General features: G+C 37.9%; 1 protein-coding gene across 3 annotated transcripts in view; it reads left to right on the top strand.

The window, feature by feature from the left end:
* Nucleotides 1-23,503, top strand: part of LOC124638807 (kinesin-like protein unc-104) — a 104,331-nt gene extending 80,828 nt beyond the window's left edge. Inside the window, exons 21-39 of one of the 3 annotated variants that reach the window (XM_047175916.1) lie at nt 1,177-1,314; nt 1,701-1,831; nt 2,401-2,565; nt 2,998-3,178; nt 3,793-3,883; nt 4,219-4,317; nt 9,082-9,294; nt 9,778-9,916; nt 10,903-11,023; nt 11,383-11,485; nt 11,791-11,965; nt 12,320-12,432; nt 12,848-12,976; nt 13,268-13,391; nt 16,651-16,777; nt 17,167-17,362; nt 18,067-18,203; nt 18,499-18,600; nt 19,545-23,503. In XM_047175916.1, coding sequence (XP_047031872.1) covers nt 1,177-1,314; nt 1,701-1,831; nt 2,401-2,565; nt 2,998-3,178; nt 3,793-3,883; nt 4,219-4,317; nt 9,082-9,294; nt 9,778-9,916; nt 10,903-11,023; nt 11,383-11,485; nt 11,791-11,965; nt 12,320-12,432; nt 12,848-12,976; nt 13,268-13,391; nt 16,651-16,777; nt 17,167-17,362; nt 18,067-18,203; nt 18,499-18,600; nt 19,545-19,686 — 2,626 coding nt within the window. In that variant the 3' untranslated portion in view covers nt 19,687-23,503. Of the gene's footprint in view, nt 1-1,176; nt 1,315-1,700; nt 1,832-2,400; nt 2,566-2,997; nt 3,179-3,792; nt 3,884-4,218; nt 4,330-9,081; nt 9,295-9,777; nt 9,917-10,902; nt 11,024-11,382; nt 11,486-11,790; nt 11,966-12,319; nt 12,433-12,847; nt 12,977-13,267; nt 13,392-16,650; nt 16,778-17,166; nt 17,363-18,066; nt 18,204-18,498; nt 18,605-19,544 lie in introns of those variants that run through there. The other 2 variants (XM_047175914.1, XM_047175915.1) reach the window with 2 other exon arrangements.
* The last annotated feature ends 508 nt before the right edge of the window (nt 23,504-24,011 follow it).

The raw sequence follows: 24,011 nt of genomic DNA, 5'->3' as shown, positions 1-24,011 counted from the left end.
CCATATATGCTTACAAAGCTTTCAAGTGTGAATTACTATTCTTTTTGACATTACTTTGTGTCTGTACTTTGTCTGTAAGTTTCCATAAAAAAGCAAAATCGATCACGCTTTCCATGTAGCTTGGAATCGATGCCACCTATCTTATTTCCGTTGTTGAAATAGAGTGACGCTATTTTTTGTTTTAAAAGCGACTTTCTAGCCTTACTCTAATTGTCGAACATACATATTGAAATATGATGTAAAAAAAACTTTGTATGCAGTATTAATCGCCTCTGTATGTTTTCATGATCTGTCAAAATTTTAAATCGATACAACAAATATTCGATAAGTAAAACCAAAACCTGCAAATTAAAGTGTTGTACAAAATTTTGACCGATCGTTAAATCGTCCATTTTGTAAATCACAGTTGTATGAGAATTATGGTTTATGTATTTACTTTTGCGATTCAGATGATCACATTTGATATACCTTTACTTATCCAACTAAAACCTGTCAAAAATTCATTTCATGACATACAGTTATTTTGACGACATTTTATTTAATCGTAAAAGTAATATGTAAACCAATCTTTGTACCTGTGAACGTTGTAGGATAAACCTGATCACTGTTTGTACAGAATTTCACAGAATTGTGTTTTTATATGAGTATCAACCTGTTTACTTTTCATTGTAAAACCTTCTAAATATTGTGTTATTTTCAGCAATTTTAGTTTTAGCTTGCAATATGCTAATGCCTATAAATGTACCTTGTCTATGTACTGTGTATTGCATGAAAAATAATTATAGGATATGTGTTAAGAGTAACAATATTCTCCCTAGAATTTTTAAACATTTAAATATTGTGACCCTAACAATACATGTAAGAAATGTCTCATTTAGAACCTACACTTATACATATGTACTGACTAGCTTCACGACAATGAACCTAAGCTTAAATCATTTAGAGCTCAAAATTAGATGTCACACTAGTTGCTTCGTATTAAATAGCAGTACTTCTCACATATAAACCCCCAAAAGAATGTATTATGCAACTTTAACCTTAACACAAGAACAATAAAGACTAAATTCATGAGTCGTGCCATTGAAAGCAGTTCCAATTTCAAATACGCAACTAACCAAGTACTTTCAACCTTATTGCCTACATTATAGAGTTAAAAATCCCGTGTTTATTTACCAGACAACGGCTGGAGCTGATGCGTGAGATGTACCACAATGAGGCGGAGTTGTCTCCCACTTCGCCTGATCACAACATCGAGTCTGTGACCGGTGGGGACCCCTTCTATGACAGATTCCCGTGGTTCCGTCTAGTTGGACGGTAAGTTCTATGTGTTCAACTCCGAATTCTTTATTTAAAATCTAGACAAGAAGTTTTTTGGCTAAACCTATTTTTAAATACTTGTAAGGCAGTTAGTTCTAAAGGCTTCAAAGATTTCCACTCAGTGTCTCTATCAAGTTTCAGTAAAATTATGTATTTAACACAATGTAGCGACATTTAGAAAAATAACGTACAAAAATCTACTCTTAAGACAATTTTAGTGGCTCAAGAAATGCGACAGGTATTCTCAGAATTTTCTAATGTGAAGCTTTCCCAATATACCTCTGGAAACCCCTTAACCTGCAAGAGGTTAATTAAAAATCTATATCAATTATAAATTATTATTATTATCAATATTAAATTTTAATGTCCCTTTCTATTGACAGGAGCTTCGTATATCTATCGAACCTGCTGTACCCCGTTCCGCTCATTCACAAGGTGGCCATCGTGAATGAGAAAGGAGACGTCAAGGGCTACCTGCGGGTAGCCGTGCAGGCTGTTATCGACGCTGAGAAAAGTGAGTTTAAACTTCATTTGTTTTTGACTACTAACATGATATTAATGATTTCGTGCGTATTTAAATCACCTATCTGTAACGAATCTATGGTTTTACGATTAGAGATCGAATTTTGAAAATAGCTTCATATAAGTTATGTCTAATTTCAATCTCTGATCCCGAAACAACGGGTTTATAGGTTGTTGAAATCCGTTGTCCAAAAATAAGTAGTTCTGGACTTGTCATACGAGAAATAATTGACTGTTTTTTTTGTTAATTATTAATTATATTACCTAGCGTGCATGTGTGCCCTGATGAAAAACATTTGCTTGTAAATATATTTCATTTTCTACTTCCGATGGCATTTTAGCCTACACTATTATTTACTATCCTAATATCCGTCGGTTTCAGAAAGATCCATTAAAGTTAAAGCTTCTTTAAATCTATTGCTGACTCTTTATTTGTCAATGAGATAAAAAGTGTTAGTAACTGAATTAAAGAAGATTTAATTTGAATACATCTTTCTACAACTGAAGGTATATCTATTGCACCCTATTAGACCTCTATTCTTAAGCTCCGTACCATTATAGACAACGCAGAATTCGCAGCGGGCGTAAAGCAGTCGGCCAAGATATCGTTCGACGACGACGTGGCGCCGGTCCGACGCGCCAAGCTGTCGGCTGTTGATAAGAATAATGCGATCAACCTCGACGAGCGCATCGGTGATGTGCCTGACTCTAATATCAAGATTGAAGGTCAGTTTAGTACTGTATTTCCATGTATTGCCTAGTTTTCGGGTGTCGTTGATAAAGGACGAACCATTCCTCTGCGAAACGAGCCTCTTCTCGTACAGATGAACTATGATATTTTTATTATGATATGATATGATTGATCAGCACAGGGTCAAAGAAAAATGGGTCCATCTGAATCTAAAGTAACGCTCGCCAAGCTGGTTCAGATACGAACCCATGATATAATGGCCCTATGTCTCCTCATTAAGGCAGCGAGAATCTAATGGACGCTTTTCATTTCCTCGTTCTAATGAAGTTGGAATTTAAAAAACCGAACACTAAATTTATAAAATTTAAATATTCAATTCACGGTACTCTTGTTAGGTACTTTTATCTGTTTAAAATAGATCTTCGATTACGATCCAAAGTGGCATGTACTTTTTTCTTATTTGCCAGAACTGGCAATGGGCGAATGCGACGCCGACAGCGGCCGTGGTGACAGTTCTCTCGCCTCCGAGCTGAAGGAGGAAGATCTGCCGGAACACCTGACACTCGGCAAGGAGTTCACCTTCCGCGTCACCGTGCTGCAGGCCCACAGCGTATCTACTGACTACGCTGACGTCTTCTGCCAGTTTAAGTGAGTCTTATTACTAAGGACTTAAGGTCCAAATTAGCTTGTAGAAGGCAGTTCCCTCGCCTCCGAGCTGAAGGAGGAAGACCTGCCTGAACACCTGACCCTCGGCAAGGAGTTCACCTTCCGCGTCACCGTGCTGCAGGCCCACAGCGTATCTACTGACTACGCTGACGACTTCTGCCAGTTCAAGTGAGTTTTATTGCTAAGGTACATAAGGTCCAAATTAGGTTGAAAAAATGCCATAATTGTTCTGTAAGGGTCACACACACAGTCATTCACGTCGATGTTTTCTGCTAGTTCAAGTGAGTCTTATAGCTAAGGAAATAGGATTCAATTTAGCAGTTTTTTTTTTTTAAACATTGTGTTCTGCAAGGGCACACACAGTTAACCATATCGATGTGTTGTGCCACTTTAAGTGAATCTTATTGCAAGAGGAATACGGTTTAATATTGCTCGGCACACCGTTTTTATTTACTTTTCGATAGTAATTTTGAGGGGATGAAATGGATTTTGTTGTAGACATAATAAGGTTCAGAGTTGATTGGTAAATTGTTTCCAAAAGCGTATTAGATGTTTTAGTTTAAGAGTGTTGTAACAACGTTGTGCTTTTGTTGCAGTTTCCTACACCGCAACGAAGACGCATTCTCGACTGAGCCCGTTAAGAATGCGGGCAAGAACACACCGCTAGGATTCTACCATGTACAAAATGTAAGCATTTATTTAACTTATGTATTGTTTAATATAAATATATTAACCATGTTCAATTATAGTGACTTTAAACAGACTTATGATGATGGTGACTGCATAGTGTTTTAGTTATTTAGACTTTTTCATCATAATAGTCGCAACCAGACCTCAATTCTCAATTATCTATTTCCTTCTGCCTAATTTTAGGAGTCAACTAGAGTGAATATAATTGAAATTCCCATATCACTAGAAGGTGCTGTCCTTTTGTAATTATTGACGCGAAGAAGTGTTTTCTAATTAGTTCCCAGTTTCAATAAATTATTTTGACTAACTTTGACTTTTTGTTTTGATACCAGATCACAGTCCCAGTAACGAAATCGTTCGTGGAGTACATAAAGACGCAGCCGATAGTGTTCGAGGTGTTCGGTCACTACCAGCAACACCCGCTGCACAAGGTAAGCGCTCTAGTACGTGAACATTTCTATTATATTTGTATGTGTTTTGTTGTAGAAATGTATAGAATTATTGTGATATGTCTTTGGCTTTTGATTGTGCTGTTTTGATGGTTCAAATCCGTTACAAAGGTACTTGTAAGTGTGGAGCCATTAGTTTGATGCTTTTGAATGAAGATCATGCAATTTGTTGTAACTTGAATTTGATGTCCTTAGGCTGGCAATACACGGACCGTTTGAAGCATCCAGAGGCGACAGCTTCAAGCTGTCTACCGCCCGAATCAGTTGCGACTGCTTTTGAGGAGGTCGTGTATATGCGACCATAGAACTCTGCAGTTCACTGTGCAATCGCAGCTTGAAGCTGTCGCCCCTGACTGCTTCAAGCAGTCCGTGTATTCCAGGTCTTACATAAATGACTTGTTGCTTTATTTCTTTAATGACATTTTATATTTTATCTCAATTATTTATTTTTTACATGAAAGTCCCAAATTCACAGACAATATAAACGTCAGTTTTCTTAAATTTTCCATGAATTTTGACATTGGAAGTATCAAAGTAAACAGTTGTTTTTGGAAAAAAATGGACGTTTATGCTATCATTATTATACTTTGGGTCGTAACACGGAGGACTAAAGACTAGCGGAGGTGCCCTAACGTAAAATCTCCTAACAAAGCAGCGCGCCAAAATTCGGGTGAGCGGGGGACGAGGAACGTTACTGTCTCCACCCTTATATGCCTTTTATGGGAAGCCGCCCATTTTTTGTAAATCCATCTAGCGTGGAATAGGATAATTAAAATCTAACCCTAAACTAACATCGACCACTAGTGACATACTAAAAAGTAAAGTAAATACTCAAACTTATTAATTCTTTAAAAATAGTAATTGAATTGGAAAGTTTGAACAAGCATTCATTTGAAATGAACGAAGAAAAAGAGAGAGATAAAAAAGATAGAAAAATTGTACTTATATAAGTATTATTTTTCGAAAGAATTGCCTCACAACAATTTCTTTACACTCTCAAAAATGAAATAGGTAGGTATAATTCTACTAGGAATCAATAAATGGAGACTCGATTAAAAATCATTGTTATTCACCACCGGTCTAAAATACCCCCATTGTGTAATTTAAGTATCAACTTATGTCATTGTGTTAGTTCGTCTACTAGCCACTATGGCGTCACAAGCACGAAAAGGAGATTGGGCAAGAATATATGAAGTTTGGTCCAAATGTCCACCACGAACGAGACTTATATAATTAAATAGTCCACTTAATTTAGAGTAACTTTTACTAAGAAAGTAAAAAAAAAACAATGCCAAAAAAAAGTTATAGCCAAAAATGTATTCTTAATTTTCGGTAGTTTTTGTATGTTATCATTATTATTTTTTATTTTATTCCACTTCCATTTCCGCACTTTATCTAAAACTAAGATGAGTAAGACACATTTGCATATAAACAGCCCATATTTTTTGCCCGATGGATGTACGAATCACTAACCAATTGAGGCGCCAGAAGTGCTTGAATATACTCATCGGTGCCTGGATCTAAGAAAGTTTGATGTAACTGGTGGTGTCTTCTCTCTAATAATGAACAATTCTATTTTTTTAGAAGTTACAGAAAGTACGAAAATCGAACATCACGAAAAGTAATTGATAAAATGAAATTGAAAAAATCTATAAAATGTTTTATTTGATTTTACTATAACTTTTTTCTGGCATTATATTTTTTTTTACTTTCATAACAAAAAATGTTCTATATTTAACGGGCTATCTATCCATATAGGTCTCGTTCGTGGTGGACATTTGGACCAGAATCGCCCATTGTCCTTTGTTCTATTTGTTCTAGAACCGTGCTGATGATGACTGTTGTTATTTTCAATGTTGCCATGTTATGAAATTCACCAAGAAAAATGGGAATTAAAATTATAGGGTTAGTGTTTATCAGAGTTTTCACAACTATATCATAACGCAAATAGCAGACTTTATGTGTGTAGCATGTTGCTCTGAGTAAAGGTACATTCAAAAAGTATGTACGGGAAGAGAGATATACCCACGGAGGACTAAAGACTAGCGGAGGTGCCCTAACGTAAAATCTCCTAACAAAGCAGCGCGCCAAAATTCGGGTGAGCGGGGGACGAGGAACGTTACTGTCTCCACCCGTGCTCCACCCTTATACGCCTTTTATGGGAAGCCGCCCTTTTTTTGGAAATCCATCTAGCGTGGAATAGGATAATTGAAATCTAACCCTAAACTAACATCGACCACTAGTGACATACTAAAAAGTAAAGTAAATACTCAAACTTATTAATTCTTTAAAAATAGTAATTGAATTGGAAAGTTTGAATAAGCATTCATTTGAAATGAACGAAGAAAAAGAGAGAGATAAAAAAGATAGAAAAATTGTACTTATATAAGTATTATTTTTCGAAAAAATTGCCCCACAACAATTTCTTTACACCCTCAAAAATGAAATAGGTAGGTATAATTCTACTAGGAATCAATAAATGGAGACTCGATTAAAAATCATTTTTATTCACCACCGGTCTAAAATACCCCCATTGTGTAATTTAAGTATCAACTTATGTCATTGTGTTAGTTCGTCTACTAGCCACTATGGCGTCACAAGCACGAAAATTTGTTCTATTTGTTCTAGAACCGTGCTGATGATGACTGTTGTTATTTTCACTGTTGCCATGTTATGAAATTCACCAAGAAAAATGGGAATTAAAATTATAGGGTCAGTGTTTATCAGAGTTTTGAGAGTTTTCACAACTATATCATCGGCGCATCCACTAAATAGCAGACTTTATGTGTGTAGCATGTTGCTCTGAGTAAAGGTACATTCAAAAAGTAAGTACGGGAAGAGAGATATACCTATGTAAAACATTGCTGATGATGAATATAAATAAATCTACACCAATTTTCGTCTCATCTTATATAACACAGTACCTACCTATAATTTTTAACTGAAAAATATTCCTTCTACATAGACAGGAAAATCCTTGTTCATCCACCCTAACATAGAAATTCATATTCACATATATCGAGAAATCTTCTTACAAAAGTACTTTTTACCTTTATGTTTTTTCTTAGATAAAACAAAAAAAAATACATAGAGTTATGATTTTAAATACGACCTTTTAAAAGAATGGGTGAGTGAATCTTCTATGCCTGGTAGCATTTAATTTTGTAACGGGTCTCTTTGTCTTGATGAACACAATTTTACTTCAAATATTAAGTCGACTACTTACCGAAAGATGGTGTTTTTATAATTTTAAATTTTCATGGTATCATATATTTTGGTTTGTAAATAAAAAAGCTATAAAAAAGCTTGTACGATGCAAGGAAAAATTAAGCTATTTTTAAGGCAAAAAATTGATACCAATAATATACATTGATAAAAGATTGATACGAAAATAATACAAATTCACTAAGAAGTTCTAGAAATGCAGCTATTCGACGACAGATGTCTCTAGCAAAAACTATGTTTTAAAGCTAAAATATTACCTACACGTGAAATGTTATCCTATCGGTATGTTTGACTTTGGATCCTGAGCAATTTCTACAATTAATGATAGCGCATTTCATCGTTTTAATCGAGTAACAAATAAAATCTGTTGAAATTGTTGTAATAATACAACTATGACAAGATGTCAGTTTGATGTGAAGGACGGTATATGGGCGGTGTCCAGTCACGCCTGCCGTGACGTAGTCGTGACGTATTTGACCTACCTGAAGGCGCGTGACCTACCTGCTTTAGGGCATCTCCGCTAGTCTTTTGTCCTCCGTGGATATACCTATGTAAAACATTGCTGATGATGAATATAAATAAATCTACACCAATTTTCGTCTCATCTTATATAACACAGTACCTACCTATAATTTTTAACTGAAAAATATTCCTTCTAAATAGACAGGAAAATCCTTGTTCATCCACCCTAACATAGAAATTCATATTCACATATATCGAGAAATCTTCTTACAAAAGTACTTTTTACCTTTATGTTTTTTCTTAGATAAAACAAAAAAAAATACATAGAGTTATGATTTTAAATACGACCTTTTAAAAGAATGGGTGAGTGAATTTTCTATGCCTGGTAGCATTTAATTTTGTAACGGGTCTCTTTATCTTGATGAACACAATTTTACTTCAAATATTAAGTCGACTACTTACCGAAAGATGGTGTTTTTATAATTTTAAATTTTCATGGTATCATATATTTTGGTTTGTAAATAAAAAAGCTATAAAAAAGTTTGTACGATGCAAGGAAAAATTAAGCTATTTTTAAGGCAAAAAATTGATTCCAATAATATACATTGATAAAAGATTGATACGAAAATAATACAAATTCACTTAGAAGTTCTAGAAATGCAGCTATTCGACGACAGATGTCTCTAGCAAAAAATATGTTTTAAAGCTAAAATATTACCTACACGTGAAATGTTATCCTATCGGTATGTTTGACTTTGGATCCTGAGCAATTTCTACAATTAATGATAGCGCATTTCATCGTTTTAATCGAGTAACAAATAAAATCTGTTGAAATTGTTGTAATAATACAACTATGACAAGATGTCAGTTTGATGTGAAGGACGGTATATGGGCGGTGTCCAGCCACGCCTGCCGTGACGTAGTCGTGACGTATTTGACCTACCTGAAGGCGCGTGACCTACCTGCTTTAGGGCATCTCCGCTAGTCTTTTGTCCTCCGTGGGTCGTAATAACATGAACATTATCAAACATCAAAGCTAACTCAACAACTTACCCACAGGACGCAAAACAAGACGGGCCCGTAGGAGGGCGTACTCCCCCTCGCCGCATGCTGCCCCCCTCCATCCCCATCTCGGCCCCAGTACGCAGCCCCAAGTGGGGCGCGGCGGCGGTGGCGGCCCCCTGCTGCAGCTCGCACCTGCACTCCAAGCACGACCTGCTCGTGTGGTTCGAGATCTGCGAGCTGGCTCCGAATGGGGAGTATGTGCCTGCTGTGAGTATTATTACTGTTTTTTTTTATTACGAACTAAAAGTGGGGGTTAAATATATAATACATAGAAACTTTCTTTTTATTCAACTAAAGGTCCGGGTCCGGTCCGGGTCCGGTCCGGGAGCTGGCCATAGTGTCTCTCCCTTGGAACCACTTTCATAGATAGAGAATGCATAAAAACTGTAGTGTCGCTTGCAGCACGCAAGTGCAGTCACTTGTGGTCCATCCTGGACTTAAAACCTTGTAGGACCTTGTAACCCGATGTAATCATTAAGCAGTATATAAATGATTTTTTGCAACGTTTTGATAAAACTAACTAGATAGATACATGACGGTTAAATATGAACTTTCGTTTAAACTATTCGTCGTCGGCAATAACTGTCGTTTAGATTAGAGTCTTTATTTGTAAAACATTTAATTACTTACAGTTCTAAGTCCGACACTATTTCTTTAAATACTTTAACTTAACCCTCTCCTCCCTCCTAGGTGGTAGAGCACTCAGACGAGCTCCCCTGCCGGGGCCTGTACCTGCTGCACCAGGGCATACAGCGACGCATCCGCATCACTATCCTGCACGAGCCCTCGCAGGACCTGCAGTGGACTGACGTCAGGGAACTCGTTGTCGGTACGTACGATATTATCAAATCAAATACCATTATTTTAAGGCTACATAGGCCCATAGATAGACCTAGACCTTAAGAGGACGAATTGGAATTTTTGGCGCCAAGGATGTCAATTTTTCTCAGTAAATACAAAACGGATCAAAATACAACTTGGTTACCTGAAAGTTCATGATATAAGCCTTATTTTGTTAGTTGTAGAAACATGATTAGGTAACTTTTATAACAGAGAAAAATATATCAAACATACCTCTTTTTAAAAAGAGATTCACATATTATGGGCAAACGGGACCGATTTAAGCCTCTTAACTTTTTTAGTAGTTGAGTATATACATACTCTTTAAAATGGTAGTAGGAATTTTTATTAAATTATCATTTCTAAATATTAAAATTACAAAACCATTTTGTCGCTTACGACTTTTAGTTATAAGCTAGCGCGCGTATTGTTATCCTCGCCCCGCTCAGACGCTCCGACCCCTTTTGGCGCCTTAGATGCGCGTGCCGGTTATGGAATTATTGTTGACCACTTCCTCGCCTTAAAGACTAACATACATATTATATTATACCATACATATCATATTAACCCATACACATGAATAAAATGTCTAAATATTCAGTTGATTTATTGTGATGCTCATCGTGACACTCATGCCATCAAACAATTAAGCAAAGTTCACCAACAACGTAAACGTCAGTTTCAACATAACACTGACTGTTTACTATGAAGTTTCACGTTCAATTTTCAAAGTAAATACTGGTTTTACGATTATTTTTTTTTATATGAGTACAGACAAGTTATTATAATTTTATAACTTAACCTATGTTTACTATAAAAATACAAAAATTAAAACTAATAAAGCATGTTAAGAAATCAATCCTCATGGCTGTCACTTCGTAGTGTACCCAATAGGCTGGCAGCATTGTCATTACTTTATAGCACATATATTTCCATGTCTTTACAACTGGTCTTACAATATCCTTTCTCCCACAGGGCGTATCCGCAACTCTCCCGAAGCTAACGAAGACACGACAGATGGTGACGAGGACGGAGCTCTGTCTCTCGGACTGTTCCCCGGCGAGAGGCCTACACTTGACGACCGCGCGGTGTTCAGGTGAGAAGTGATATGTGCTCTATTGTTTGGGTTATAAGATTCTTTTAGCAATGAGGTTAAGAATGTGTAACGATGAAAGCTTTCTAAAATTTAAGTTCGAGCATAAAATGTTGCAAATAAATAAAGGTCTAGTCTAATTTTTGCAAGTTTATATAAATGGAGCAGGAGAGAAGCAGACCATCCCATCCCTTTCTTCGAAGCAGTTCAGGACCTTTTCGACCGGCTATAACTTCGTTGTGGATGTCTGTACTTCTATAGAGTTCTACATATTTGTACTTTCAACACCATTAAAATGACTGCCTCTGTACAATTCCACCACTCAAATAATTAGCATGTACTATAATAAGGCATACTGTCAGGTTCGAAGCGGCATGGGACAGCAGCCTGCACGGGTCGCCGCTGCTGAACAGGGTCAGCGCCAACGGAGAGGTCGTCTACATCACGCTCAGCGCTTATCTCGAGGTAAGAACATATTACACATATTCTTCTTGCCCCATCCACAATTTATTTACAAAAAATAAAAACACACACAATTATACGCGCATTACCAACGTGACATAATTGTATCTACGTATTGAGGGCCCAACATAGCGAGACATTTTTCAATGACGACAGTTGAATATGACGTTTCCATGACGATTATTCAAAATGTATCCACGAATTTACATTGATGACGTGATTACCTGACCTTGTCAAAAGTATGGGCAGCCCAAAACCTTAAAAAAGGCTCATTTGATTTTAAACATTGCTTTTATCTTGTACCCTAGGTGGACAACTGCAGCCGTCCCGCCATCATTACCAAGGACCTATCCCTGGTGGTGGTGGGCCGCGAGGCCCGCACGGGGCGGTCGCTGCGCCGCGCTCTGTTCGGCTCGCGAGCTGCGCGAGCTGACCACATCACCGGCGTCTACGAGCTCAGCCTGCACCGAGCTCTGGAGCCAGGTAACTATACAAAATATAACAACTTATAGGTATTTTCCCAACTGTGTTGAAGTGGGTTTCCAGGCTAACCGGATTGCAGCTCAACTTAACATGTAGCGAATATTTATTTGATCTCCTCAACCCATACAAGATTCCCTGGTTGATTAAAGACAAGTTGTCATTTTTTTTTTGCCGATGCAACTCTAAAGGATGTGCAAAGTTACCGCTGTAGGAGAAGAGGAAACGTCTAACATCTCATGCTTCTATTGACCCTTGTGTTTTAAGTGTTACAAACAAACCCCTTATAATAAATACAATATACCAACTAAAAATTCAGAACATAATATGTATTAACAAATGTACCTTATCTCTCAGGAGTACAACGTCGTCAGCGCCGGGTATTGGACACAAGCGGCACGTATGTGCGCGGTGAAGAGAACCTACACGGATGGAGACCACGCGGCGACTCGCTCATATTTGATCATCAGGTAAAGCATAATTACTACCAGCCATAACACTAGGAAGTGGTGAAAAGGGGGCGTTTTGGGGGTGCTGTCCTTTTGTAAATTTGACGTAAAAAAGTGCTAAAAACTAGCTCCTTTCAATAAACGTTTTTGACTTTAACTTACCATTTACTAAGAAATTGACAATCCCTGCATCTTTTATGTAAATAAAGTTGAAGGTACCATCCATCATGAGAACTTAAGGAAAACTAGGCAAAACAATGTTCAATTTTTATCAGCTACGTGATCAAGCCTGCAGTTTATTCTCTCACAATATTCTAGAGCACCTGCTAATTTGATAATCAGACCAGCTAAATTTCGATATCTACTTCGGTTAACTTGCCTACTTTTTCTCCGGAAACCGTCTTATACTTAATAACTCGTACGTTCTCTTTTCCAGTGGGAGTTGGAGAAGATGACCCGGCTAGAGCAAGTGGGTCGCACGCGACACCTGCTGGCGCTGCGCGAGCGACTGCGCCACGGACACGAGAACACCGTCGCGCCCAACGACTTCACCAAGACCGAGAAGGTGACTACTACTCACACTTTAGGTGTCAGTTGGAGAAGATGACCCACTTAGACCAAGATGGAGAAGTTAGACGAACAAATAACTTCGCTAAGTGCGGTGTGATACAAAAGTGGGAACTCTCTTTTTTGTATTTTAATTCTGATACTGAAAAGGTTCATATTTGATGGTCACCGTTTGCACGAACATATCTATATGTATGATATAGATATGTTCGTGAACAGTATGAAATCCTGTTAATTACTTTTAAATCACTTCTAACAATAGTTATAAAACAAAATATCTCGTAAACAGGAGGTATGCAACATGGCAGCTAAGGCCGCGTCGGAGAGCGCCCGCGACGAGTCGCTGTACGAGCCGTGGGACATGACGCCCAGAGAGAAGGAACTCGCCACCAAGTACATCAAGCTTATACAAGGTAAACAGATGAAAGGAAGTTCGTTTTGACTAACCACGGGATAAATATCTATTGTACCCATAGATGTAATATACTAAACAAGATTGCGCACGCTCAAAATATATATTTACGAAAATGAACTCTATTCCAACGCAATAAGGTACTAAATTGGTTGCATAATACACAGAGGCAAATCCGAGCCGAGAGGGATAGTTAGAACGGAGGCCGTTTGTCCTTTTCTAACACCTTGCCAGCATAAAAAATTTTTGTGATCAACAGTTTTGTCTTCCCAAAAAAACAATTGAATCACTTATATTTTTATCTTATTTTAACAATTGTAAGTCTACAAATTAATAGCAATCACATTAAAGAGATCATTCAAGTCTCGAACATTTTGTACCCAAAAATAAAAGTGCCGGCCAGAGTAAAAAAATAGTAGATTCTCGTAGAGAATAATGCCCTGAAGATTTTTTACTATCACAAGAATCGTCTACAGTTAACCCCCCGGATGCTATTGGACTTTGAAAATACAAAAAAATCCCACAATATTTGAACAGCACATTACGGCCCTAAACTGGAGGAGGCAGGCGCTGCCTTCAAGTAACTCCTGGCCAACCTGAGGGGCAAAAACGCTTTCCTTTTTTTCTTTAGTGGGAAATCATCAAATGAACCCCTCCCGCTGTAGGTTAGCAGCGTGAGGGAGTATCAGACTCTTACTGACTAAAACCCATCATGTTCCTTCTTAAGCCCTTTATATCCAAGGGCCGCACCGCTCGCACCCCCGGCAGGCCTTGGCCCTGGAGGGACCCGCTGGGATTTTGCTGACGCCAGAGTCAAAATATCGCAGATTCTCGACGAGAATAATATCTTGAAGATTTTTTACTATAATAAGGAACGTCTTCATTTAACCCCCAGACTGCTATTTGAGGTTGAAGTGTGAGTGCCGTGAATAATTCGAAATTGAAGTAATTCTAGTAATCGAATCGAAGTGAATGTTACGGGAAATAACGTCGACAGTATTTTTTCAACTGACCGAACTTCTGAGATTACCCCCCCCCCCCCCCCCCGCCCCCCTGCTTCACCGATGAAGCTCTTACTTGATTTAAGCCCGTATACCCAAACCAGCGGTTACTCTTTCGGACAATCCCATACCCCGGCAGGTTTTGGCTATGGTTGGCCCCACTAGTGTTTTTGCTGACTCTCTGAGGAGGGCAATGAACAACGCTCGCCACCGACAAGGGCCTGTTGTCTCCAACGAGGCTGAGGGACGATGAGCCACTTGAAACTCACCACCTACAGACCCACGCTTACGGTGGCCAGGAGTCGTCTCGACATCCGACTTCCGTGGTATCTTCCACGTCCACCACAGCGGCTGGGATGAGAGGCGCGAGCTACTAGTTGTTCCACCGCCTCTAGCATAAATGATTCGCAGAAGGAGATGATAGCATACCATTCCCACACGGCCCTATAGTTTTGGGTGGCTCATCGTCCCTCTGCCTTCTTGGAGACAACCACCTTGGGCCCACCAGGGCCAAACCCTGCCGGAGCTGCTGGATTGTCCGAAAAAGTTTCCGCAGCCCTGATTCACAATTAGAAGGAACATAATGGGTTTCAATCAGTAAGTCTCTTCGGTGTAGCAGGGGGCGGTAGGGGGATAATCCTAGACGGTCAGTTCAAAAAATACTATAGACGTTATTTCTCGTAACATTCCAGTATAGATTTTTTATTCACGGTACTCATACTTTAAACTCGAATAGCAGTCTAGGGTTAACCGAAGACTTTCCTTAAACCTAATAGTAAATAATCTTCAGGGTATTATTCTCGTCGAGAATCTGCGATATTGTTACTCTGGCGTCAGCAAAACCCCAGCGGTGCCCACCAGGGCCAAGGCCTGCCGGGGATTGTTCGAAAGAGTTACCGCGGCCCTGGTATGTAAAGGGCTTAAGAAGGAACATGCTGGGTTTTAGTCAGTAAGAGTCTGACACTCCCTCACGCTGCTAACCAACAGTGGGAGGGGTCATTTGATGATTTCCCAACAAAAAAAAAAAACGTTTGGGCCCCTCAGGTTGGGCAGGAGTTGCAGAAGCAGCACCTGACTCCTCCAGTTTGGGGCCGTAGTGATGTTCAAACAATATGGGATTTTTTTTGTATTTTCAAAGTTCAATAGCATCCGGGGGGTTAATTGTAGACGATTCTTGTAATAGTAAAAAATCTTCAGGGCATTATTCTCTACGAGAATCTACTATTTTTTTACTCTGGCCGGCACTTTCAGTTTTGGGTACGAAATGAATGATGTCCTTTATTCGCATTTATTCTTAAAACATGAACAGCATAAATTTTTATTTTGCTTTTTTTTTATTTTCTAGCGGTAACCCTGAACATTCTTGGCGCGTAATCAGCATTTAAAATGTTGTTTATATTTTTTGTATTAAATCAATTTAAAGTATTAAAATGGTGAAAAAGTGTGGCGTTTATACTTGTAAAAGTGAATCCTATGGTGAATGCAATATATCGTTCCACAGGTTAGCTAATAATAACAGTTTCGTAAATCAAACAACTAGGGTGCCCATGAATTCTTGTAATGAGTCAAAATAAGGGTGATGGATTTTAAAACTGTTGTACTATTGTTATAGCTTCCCAAAAAATGAAGAATGGCGACATAAACGGCTCAGCAGTCTATGTGTGAAGCAAAAATACAAAATAAAACAGTCTTCACTTCGAATCTTCCTGCTTTTATACTGCTAATTAACGCTAATTATTAAAAGCCTATATTAGTATTTTAAGGTCACAAACTGCGTAAGTTTAAATTTCAATACCAATCTGTGTTTAATAATCTTAGCAAATTCGGATTTGTCTCACATAGCTTAATCTCATAGTCACCCTATTAGAAAGGGACAGACGGCCTCCGTACTAACTGTTTCACTCGGCTCGTTTTTTGGGTAAAGGTGCGCAGTCCTGTTTACTATATTATGTCTATGATTGTACCACAGTCAGTTTGAAATTCGAATTCAGAATCGTAGAATGCAGCCATGTAGTATGAGCGAAGTCATGTGATTTTTCTTTTTTAAAGGTCACACCGTAAAGGTCTATTTCGATTCAAGATCATATCATAAGTCATCATTATCCTTTAGGCCCTTTTCATAGAAAGCAATCAAGGTCTCCTTTTCTTAAACAGCTGCCAAAAATATTATTGTATGACTTTTGTTTGCCTCGTTTTCAGCCCCTCGTGCAATAAGCTAAGGAGAGGAATTATTTACAAAATGTACCATTGAACTTGCAGGAAGGATAGGGTCAGGCAAGGAGGTGGAGACGGCGGCGTCCCCCGCGACGCCGGTGGACGAGGGCGTGTCGGCCGACATCTCCACGCCCAGTCTGCTCTCCTCCATACACAGCGCCAGCAGCATAGAGTGAGTATTTATTACATCTCAACAGGAAGAGAGACAAATTCTCAAAAATCCTCCAGCAACAAGTTGAGACCACCACCTCAAGATCACCTCAAGTATGATGCCTTATGAAGGTGTTTTGGAGTCAATTTCGATGTTTAAATTGTGTTCAGTTTCAGCTGTATGAATAAATTTATTTATCAATTTGTATTCAATTTTAAACTTTTTGATATTTGTCACTAAGTTGCAGCCTTACTACAAAAACTTAAACATATGTGAACACTTGTCTAAAAGTTTTTGTGGTACGACGATAAGTCTTGATTTCAAATACTTTCCATGTCTGACTGTCTTTTATTTGTGTCCCTCTTCCTTTCAAATACCTTCACCATAACCAACTTGCTCCACGTTGTCAGACTATGCTCCCCGGAGCGCGGTCTCCTGGAGAAGTCGGTAGCGGGCTGGGCGGGCAGCCACGCGGCCGCGTCGCCCCACGCGGCGGCGCTGTACGTGCCCGACTGCGAGGAGGTGCGCGTGTCCGCGGCCGTGGCCAGGCGCGGACATCTCAACGTGCTGCAGCATGGGACTCATGGGTGGAAGAAACGCTGGCTGGTGAGATATTACACCTCATTGTTCATAACACTAAACTCATGTAGTATGTACTAGTGTCTACTAAAAATTTACATACCGATTGAGTGGTAAGATATGCTGTACTTTATGTAACCTAACCAAAACACCTGTAAAACCGTGTCTCTGCAAATAAAGATTCTTATTATCATTCTCCTGCTCTTAAGCTCTCTGTCGGCGCAGCATGTGGTCTTCTTCCAAACACTTCTATCTGCCGTCTTATCATAAGTAACATTGTTTCTAGCCTTGTCGACTTTCACACAATCCATCAATTGTTTCTCTTGGTCGCTTCATCCTTCCTCTATATCCATCCACATTCATACTCATCACCCTTCTCACAACATGATCCTCATTCGTCCGCATCACACGCCCATATCACGACGACCGGTTTCTTCACGGTCTTTCGTTCACCGGTACAACTTCCAAACATCATGTCACTTTATCTATTCGCGTAACCCCACACATTCCTCTTAACATTCTCAGCTCTGCCATCTTACAGTCTATTAAAAAAGGACAACTGGCATGCAGTTGTCTATCAAGTATGTTTGAGTCGACATCAATTTAACCAAAATCTAGATACCAGCGCTTTATATGTGAGGACTGCCTTGTGTTGGATCAATCCGCACAATTTTGAATAAGCCACGAGCTCTTCCATATTTTATAATGTCTAACTTGACCTTATTGGGCAGGTGGTCCGCCGGCCATACGTGTTCATCTACCGCGACGAGCGTGACCCCATCGAGCGAGCCGTCATCAACCTCGCCAACGCTCACGTCGAGTACTCCGAGGACCAGGAGCAGATGGTCCGCATGCCCAACACCTTTAGGTACCTCACTATACTATATAGTGACATAAAAACATCGATATTTCTACCATACATCACTATACTGTACCATATCGATGTTTTTACGTCACTATTCTACTGTCTCATATCGATGTTTAACTAACAATGTCTTGTCGGTGCAGCTCCTTCCATTATTAGTAATGTTAAGAAGCAATATTAATTATTATGACATGTAAAAGTTTGAAAGAGAGGGTTTCACGGTTTCGTAAATATATGATTGTTTATATAATGTAATTAGAACACCATATACAATTCGTATCTTCAATTGTCTCCACAGCGTGGTGAGCAAGGAGCGCGGCTACTTACTGCAGACCCTCGGCGACAAGGAAGTGCACGACTGGCTGTACGCCATCAACCCGCTGCTGGCCGGCCAGATCAGGTGAGTTGTCACACGAAACCACCCCTTACACCCCACACCTCATGTATATATGCATATAGTGTGTCGAACTTAATCACATTAAATACTACTACTACTACTACGGCTACTGGCTACTGGCTTATGTAAGTCGATTAACACAAAAATAAACTAACAAAATAGAATAAAATTGTGCGCGAATTTGAACACAGACAGTCAGTAAAAACCAACGATATTTTCCCTTGAAAACTGACTCAAAACATTCGGTAGATACCTCATACATTACACATGATGTTATAACTTATGTATAAATATTAATTTGGTATTTTTTTTATAATACGATTTAAAGTGCCATAAAGTATATGTGATAGGATATAATGTGATTAGGTTTGACACACCCAATATAACCTTATCGTTACAAAATAATCATATCTGCTTATCTCTTCATTTTTGGCCTAAGACTCCAAGCCATTCTGCCACTGAGGCAAAAGCACCAACCCCTACAGCCAAAGGTAAAACCTTTACTGTCAACTTTATGGCATAGGTCAACCCATTCTGCCAGTCCTGTCATTGCTCATTTGTAATTTATTGGAGGAGTTTATTCGACGGTTCTCTTTATTCAAATTGCTGAGCCAATCCCTTTTAGAGCGGTTTCAGACTCGCGTTTTATACGCTTAAGCCCGTATAGCGATGCGTTTTGCCACACACTCAATTTGAAATCGTAAGGTCAAGCAAATACATTGAAATAATACCTTACATACGAGCTGGGCGGATAAATAACTCATAACTCAAAATCCGCGCGGATCCAGCGAGAGTATCACATATGGGAGGTGTACTTACATAAAACGAATAAATAAGTTTGACCTCACAAGTAAATAAGGGTGGTCGCGAAAAAAACGCCAGTCTGTAACCGCAACATAGTAATAATCGAGCATCAAGCTCGGCATTGTCAATATACACGCGTGAAGTTGTGTGCGGTCAGGTCTCGCTCGGGGCGGCGCGGCGACAAGGCGGCGGCGCCATGAGACGCCCTCATCATGGAGTCTATCCTCGTTTTTTAAATGCGTCTCCGATGGAACGCTCGCTCATCGCGCCTTGCAAAGGCATTGAAACCGCTCGGAGGCACAGCTTTAGGAATTAAACTGGTCATTAGGAATGCAAAGAATGTTGTTAAAGTTTCTGAATCAACGTGAATTGGTAACATACTATCGATAAATCAAAGTAATCAACCATTAAATCGCCGATTTGACCAATAAGCGACAATTTCATGGCTGGTTATGGTTTGGTTATCATTGTAGTTACCTGGTGCAACCCACTTTTAAAAATATTCTGAAGGTTTCTTTGGCAAGAAACTTAAAGAGTGTTGAAAATGATATCGATATCTAAATCCGATGAAATTCTCTTTGATTCAGAACTGGTGAAATAGCCTTTCTGCATATCATATATTTAAGCGTTAAAATTCAGACTGACTACGCTAGCGGGTTGTTAGGGTAGCTCAAGTAAAGTACTACAAGTACTTTCAGACTGATTTTAACATTTACCCATATTTATCATCTTTGACCGCACTGTGTAAGCAGTTGCAAGCTATACGTACAAACAAAATGTATGATATGCAAAAAGATTGGTAAGAGTCTAACTTATCGATATTGTAAAAGTATATTTTATACTAATGTTGTCAGGTTAGACGATGAAATGTCAACGATAAAGTGAAGATGTATCGATCAGTTTAATTCCGAAAATCGAGAAAAATAATATCGATTATAGTGATGGAATCCGTGACTGGTTTGGTGGGGCATAGTCATTGAGTGCTCAAAGAAGAGCTTTTATTTACTGTGGTTCATAACTCTTATAGTATGAGAGATATTTAATTTCGTATTCAAAGTTGCCAAACTCAAAGCTTCTATAGTGATGTACATGAGTCGATAAAAGATTGATTGACAAGACTTAACTTTTACAACCATCACTACAATTTTTCATACTTTATATACGAAGTTAACTATTTCTAAACATTATAATTATTTTGTTTCATCTACTCTGGGACCACGAGATAATATGAAATGCAAATGAATCAATTATTTTAGCATATCTAAGTTTATTATCAGTATTATATGAGGCAGCTGCATTTAATGCGATATACGATATATACGTAAATAGATATATATGTATATTTTATTTATATTTGCTAATTGGATAATAACACCAGTCCTTGGCACTGACATTGGACTTATATATTTTTAATTAAAACAATAAAGTGTCTTTACAAATTATACAATATTGATGTAGCTTAATTCCTATTTATATAACAAAGTAATATTATATACTGTTGAAAAGAAATTTTATTATTTTAACGAAAAATATTCAAGTGCCAAACATGAAGCCGATAACTGGTCAATTAATCCTTATGTTTAGAGTTTTATAGTTTAGAGCGGGAGTCGAGAGAGTCGGGACCAAACCGGTGCACTGATTATAACAGGAACGGGGTAAACAATATATTTACAATGAGTATAACACGTGCACAATATATTGTGTGCGTCTAGCGACAGTACGAGCTGTTTCAATGTCTTCAATGCCTAGTACATATTTATTTTTATCTACCTTGTAATGGCAACCTTGGGCCACGACTCTAACATAGCTCCATTCATTAGTTAACAATTATATCGACACATTACGAGTATGATACCAGCATTTATGTAACTTATCTGTCGTGGCCCATCGGCCATCTTGTAGCGACTGTTAATGCGTATGTCTACGTACAACTTCTGTGCAATAAAAACAATAATTATGCGTTGCGCACAAATATCGGCGATGTGTGATAGACTCCATTTTGTAACATGACTAATGACTATATCTAAGAATTTAATGAAAAAAATAACATTGTACTTGTGAAAAGACAAATTACTGAACTATATAAATTTTCTTCTAATGTTGGATACATTATTAATGTAATTTACCTTGTATATACGTATGACCCGAACGGTAGTATAAAATTATATTTTGAGGCTCAAAAGGCCGTGGAGGCGGTAGTCCGAACTCGTATGTCGTCATACGTAATCGTTTCACGTTTTAGTATCGATTGTAAATACATTGAATATTTGTAGTTAAATATAGACTATGCATTATAAATCATTTACGCTACTTTATGTAGTTGGTAATATCATTTAACTTGATATTGTTTTGTGTAACGATGTTTTCTTTCAAATTATATGGGATGTATAAAGTAGGTTAATGTGATGTTACTCAGGTATAAAGTTTCGATGATTTCTCGATTACCGATTATTCCGTTCGGAGCATTCCGTACGTTCTAGTCATATACCGTGTAGGTACATGTATGTGATAGAGTAGCCCTATGCTGTGCTGCGAACAATCACAAAGTAGAGTGTTAATACGTGTTCAGTGTTACGTTCCCCCCCACCCCCTCCCGCTCCTCGTCCTGTCCCAGTCCCTCACCGGTCCATACACTACATATATTTATTCCGACACGACATAATATCATCGTAGGTAGATAATGAATGTGACTGTAGTTTTATATGGATGATCCTTTATAGGCATTACTTTTGTCTCAACACTGTTGTAAGTCCGAGCATAGTTTACTCTCGTTACCGCTTCGATAAATGTGGAATAAAATATAATAATTGTCACTATACTATCGCTTTTAGGTGACTATTTTTCATTCAAAATCGAGCATACATAGTTATATAACAACATTGTAAGCTTAAGACTTAATAGTCTTTGTAAATATTTTACTTCGTTTGGTACTTACATGGGTTACAGAAAATTAAAAAAAAAAATAGCTTTCTCCTGTTAAAAGTCCAGTCACACCGGCTTACACACTCAACTGTAGACATAAAATATTCGGCTAACACTAGAGAATATCCTGATAATAATTTAGCGTATAATAAACGTAGCTATAAGAACAAAAAGTATTATCCAAAATTTAGACATGCTGTGTGTTATAGGTAATATTTCTTAAAATTGAAATTAATACAATATTGTCGTCGAGATTATTAAATGATTATGCAACGTTTCAGTTGGTACAGCACAACGTCAAATGTAGCAAAATTATTTTTCATTCGTGTACCGGTTCGATTTGGCGATGTGCTTTATTTGAATATGAAACGCTCTTAAAAATATAAGAATCTTTAAACAGATTACTATGTCCAAGTACTTCTTCACCAAAATTAATATTTGTGTAATTCTTCAATAGGTGTGTTTATTGTAAAGGATGAAAGAGATCTCAGCTGAATGACACGTTTGTTAACCTTTCTTTTCTAGTCATTTTTTGTATTTACATTACATTCCAAAGTTTGTATATTACTTATTTCCGTTTTTGAAATAAATAGGGTAATGTATTTTGCATAGCAAAATGGTGTTTACGTAGTGTAATAGAGAGCAGGATGATGAAACAACGGTGTGTCGAGGCGGCTGTAAAGATATTTTTTATAGCTTTTTATTTCCTTTGACGTTTAGTTTGGCTAATTCGCGTTTAGTTGTTATATTATTGTAATTCTATGAAACTAAACATTTTAAATTAGAGATACAGCTGACGCTGGATTATATTTTTTTATAGAGTATACTGTTTAAGCTATACTGCTATTTTTATAGGACTAGCTGTTGTTTTGATTACGTTTGTTTGTTTCTCAAGTATTTATTTGGTATGCGTCGTTGTGTTGTGGTGCGCGGGCGCCGGTGTGACGTCACGGGTCGGCGCCGCGCTCTTGTGATTACGATAGTGATTGTTGATTGTTGGGCGAGAATGATATTGAAAACAAATTATATATTCTATATATAATTTATGAATTTCATTCAATTTATGAAAATAAGAACAATGTAATGATTGGTAATATTACTCATTGCTCTAAATGTACTATCAAAATATATTATACACAGTGTTAAAGGTCATAAATAAAATGCTTTGAAAATTTCCAAATCGTTGTTTTTTTGCTGCATGTAAATCCTATCCTTATACCATACACACACATCACGAAATTCATGTCTCTAGCTAGCGCATGCAGCTACGCTACTTACAGTCGGTACCTTACGAAGCAGTAGGTATGCGACAAAACTTTGGTGAGAAAACATTTTGGTGGAGACCTTGGGTTTACCATTATAACTGAAATATTGAGCACCTTTCTTTTCCTAAATTGACTGGGCTATTACGTAAAAAAGAAGACAAATTATAACTTACATTATATCTTTTATTATCACATAATAATGATACAAAACGGATATCGCTTTAATACAGTATCTACTTACATAGTTTACTCAGTGTCCGTGTAATATTGAAAATAATTGAGGAATGTATAAATATTTCACAATACATTTTGAGACACGTTATTCAACGTAAGTATAATAATATATCATTTATTTTGACTAGGTTAAAATAAAATCGGTAATTTCTAACAAGTCAAAATTATACATGAAAAGTAACATTACAA

The sequence above is a fragment of the Helicoverpa zea genome, chromosome 18 (assembly GCF_022581195.2).
Source record: "Helicoverpa zea isolate HzStark_Cry1AcR chromosome 18, ilHelZeax1.1, whole genome shotgun sequence".
Taxonomy (NCBI): domain Eukaryota; kingdom Metazoa; phylum Arthropoda; class Insecta; order Lepidoptera; family Noctuidae; genus Helicoverpa; species Helicoverpa zea.
This window is presented reverse-complemented; position numbering and strand designations above follow the sequence as displayed.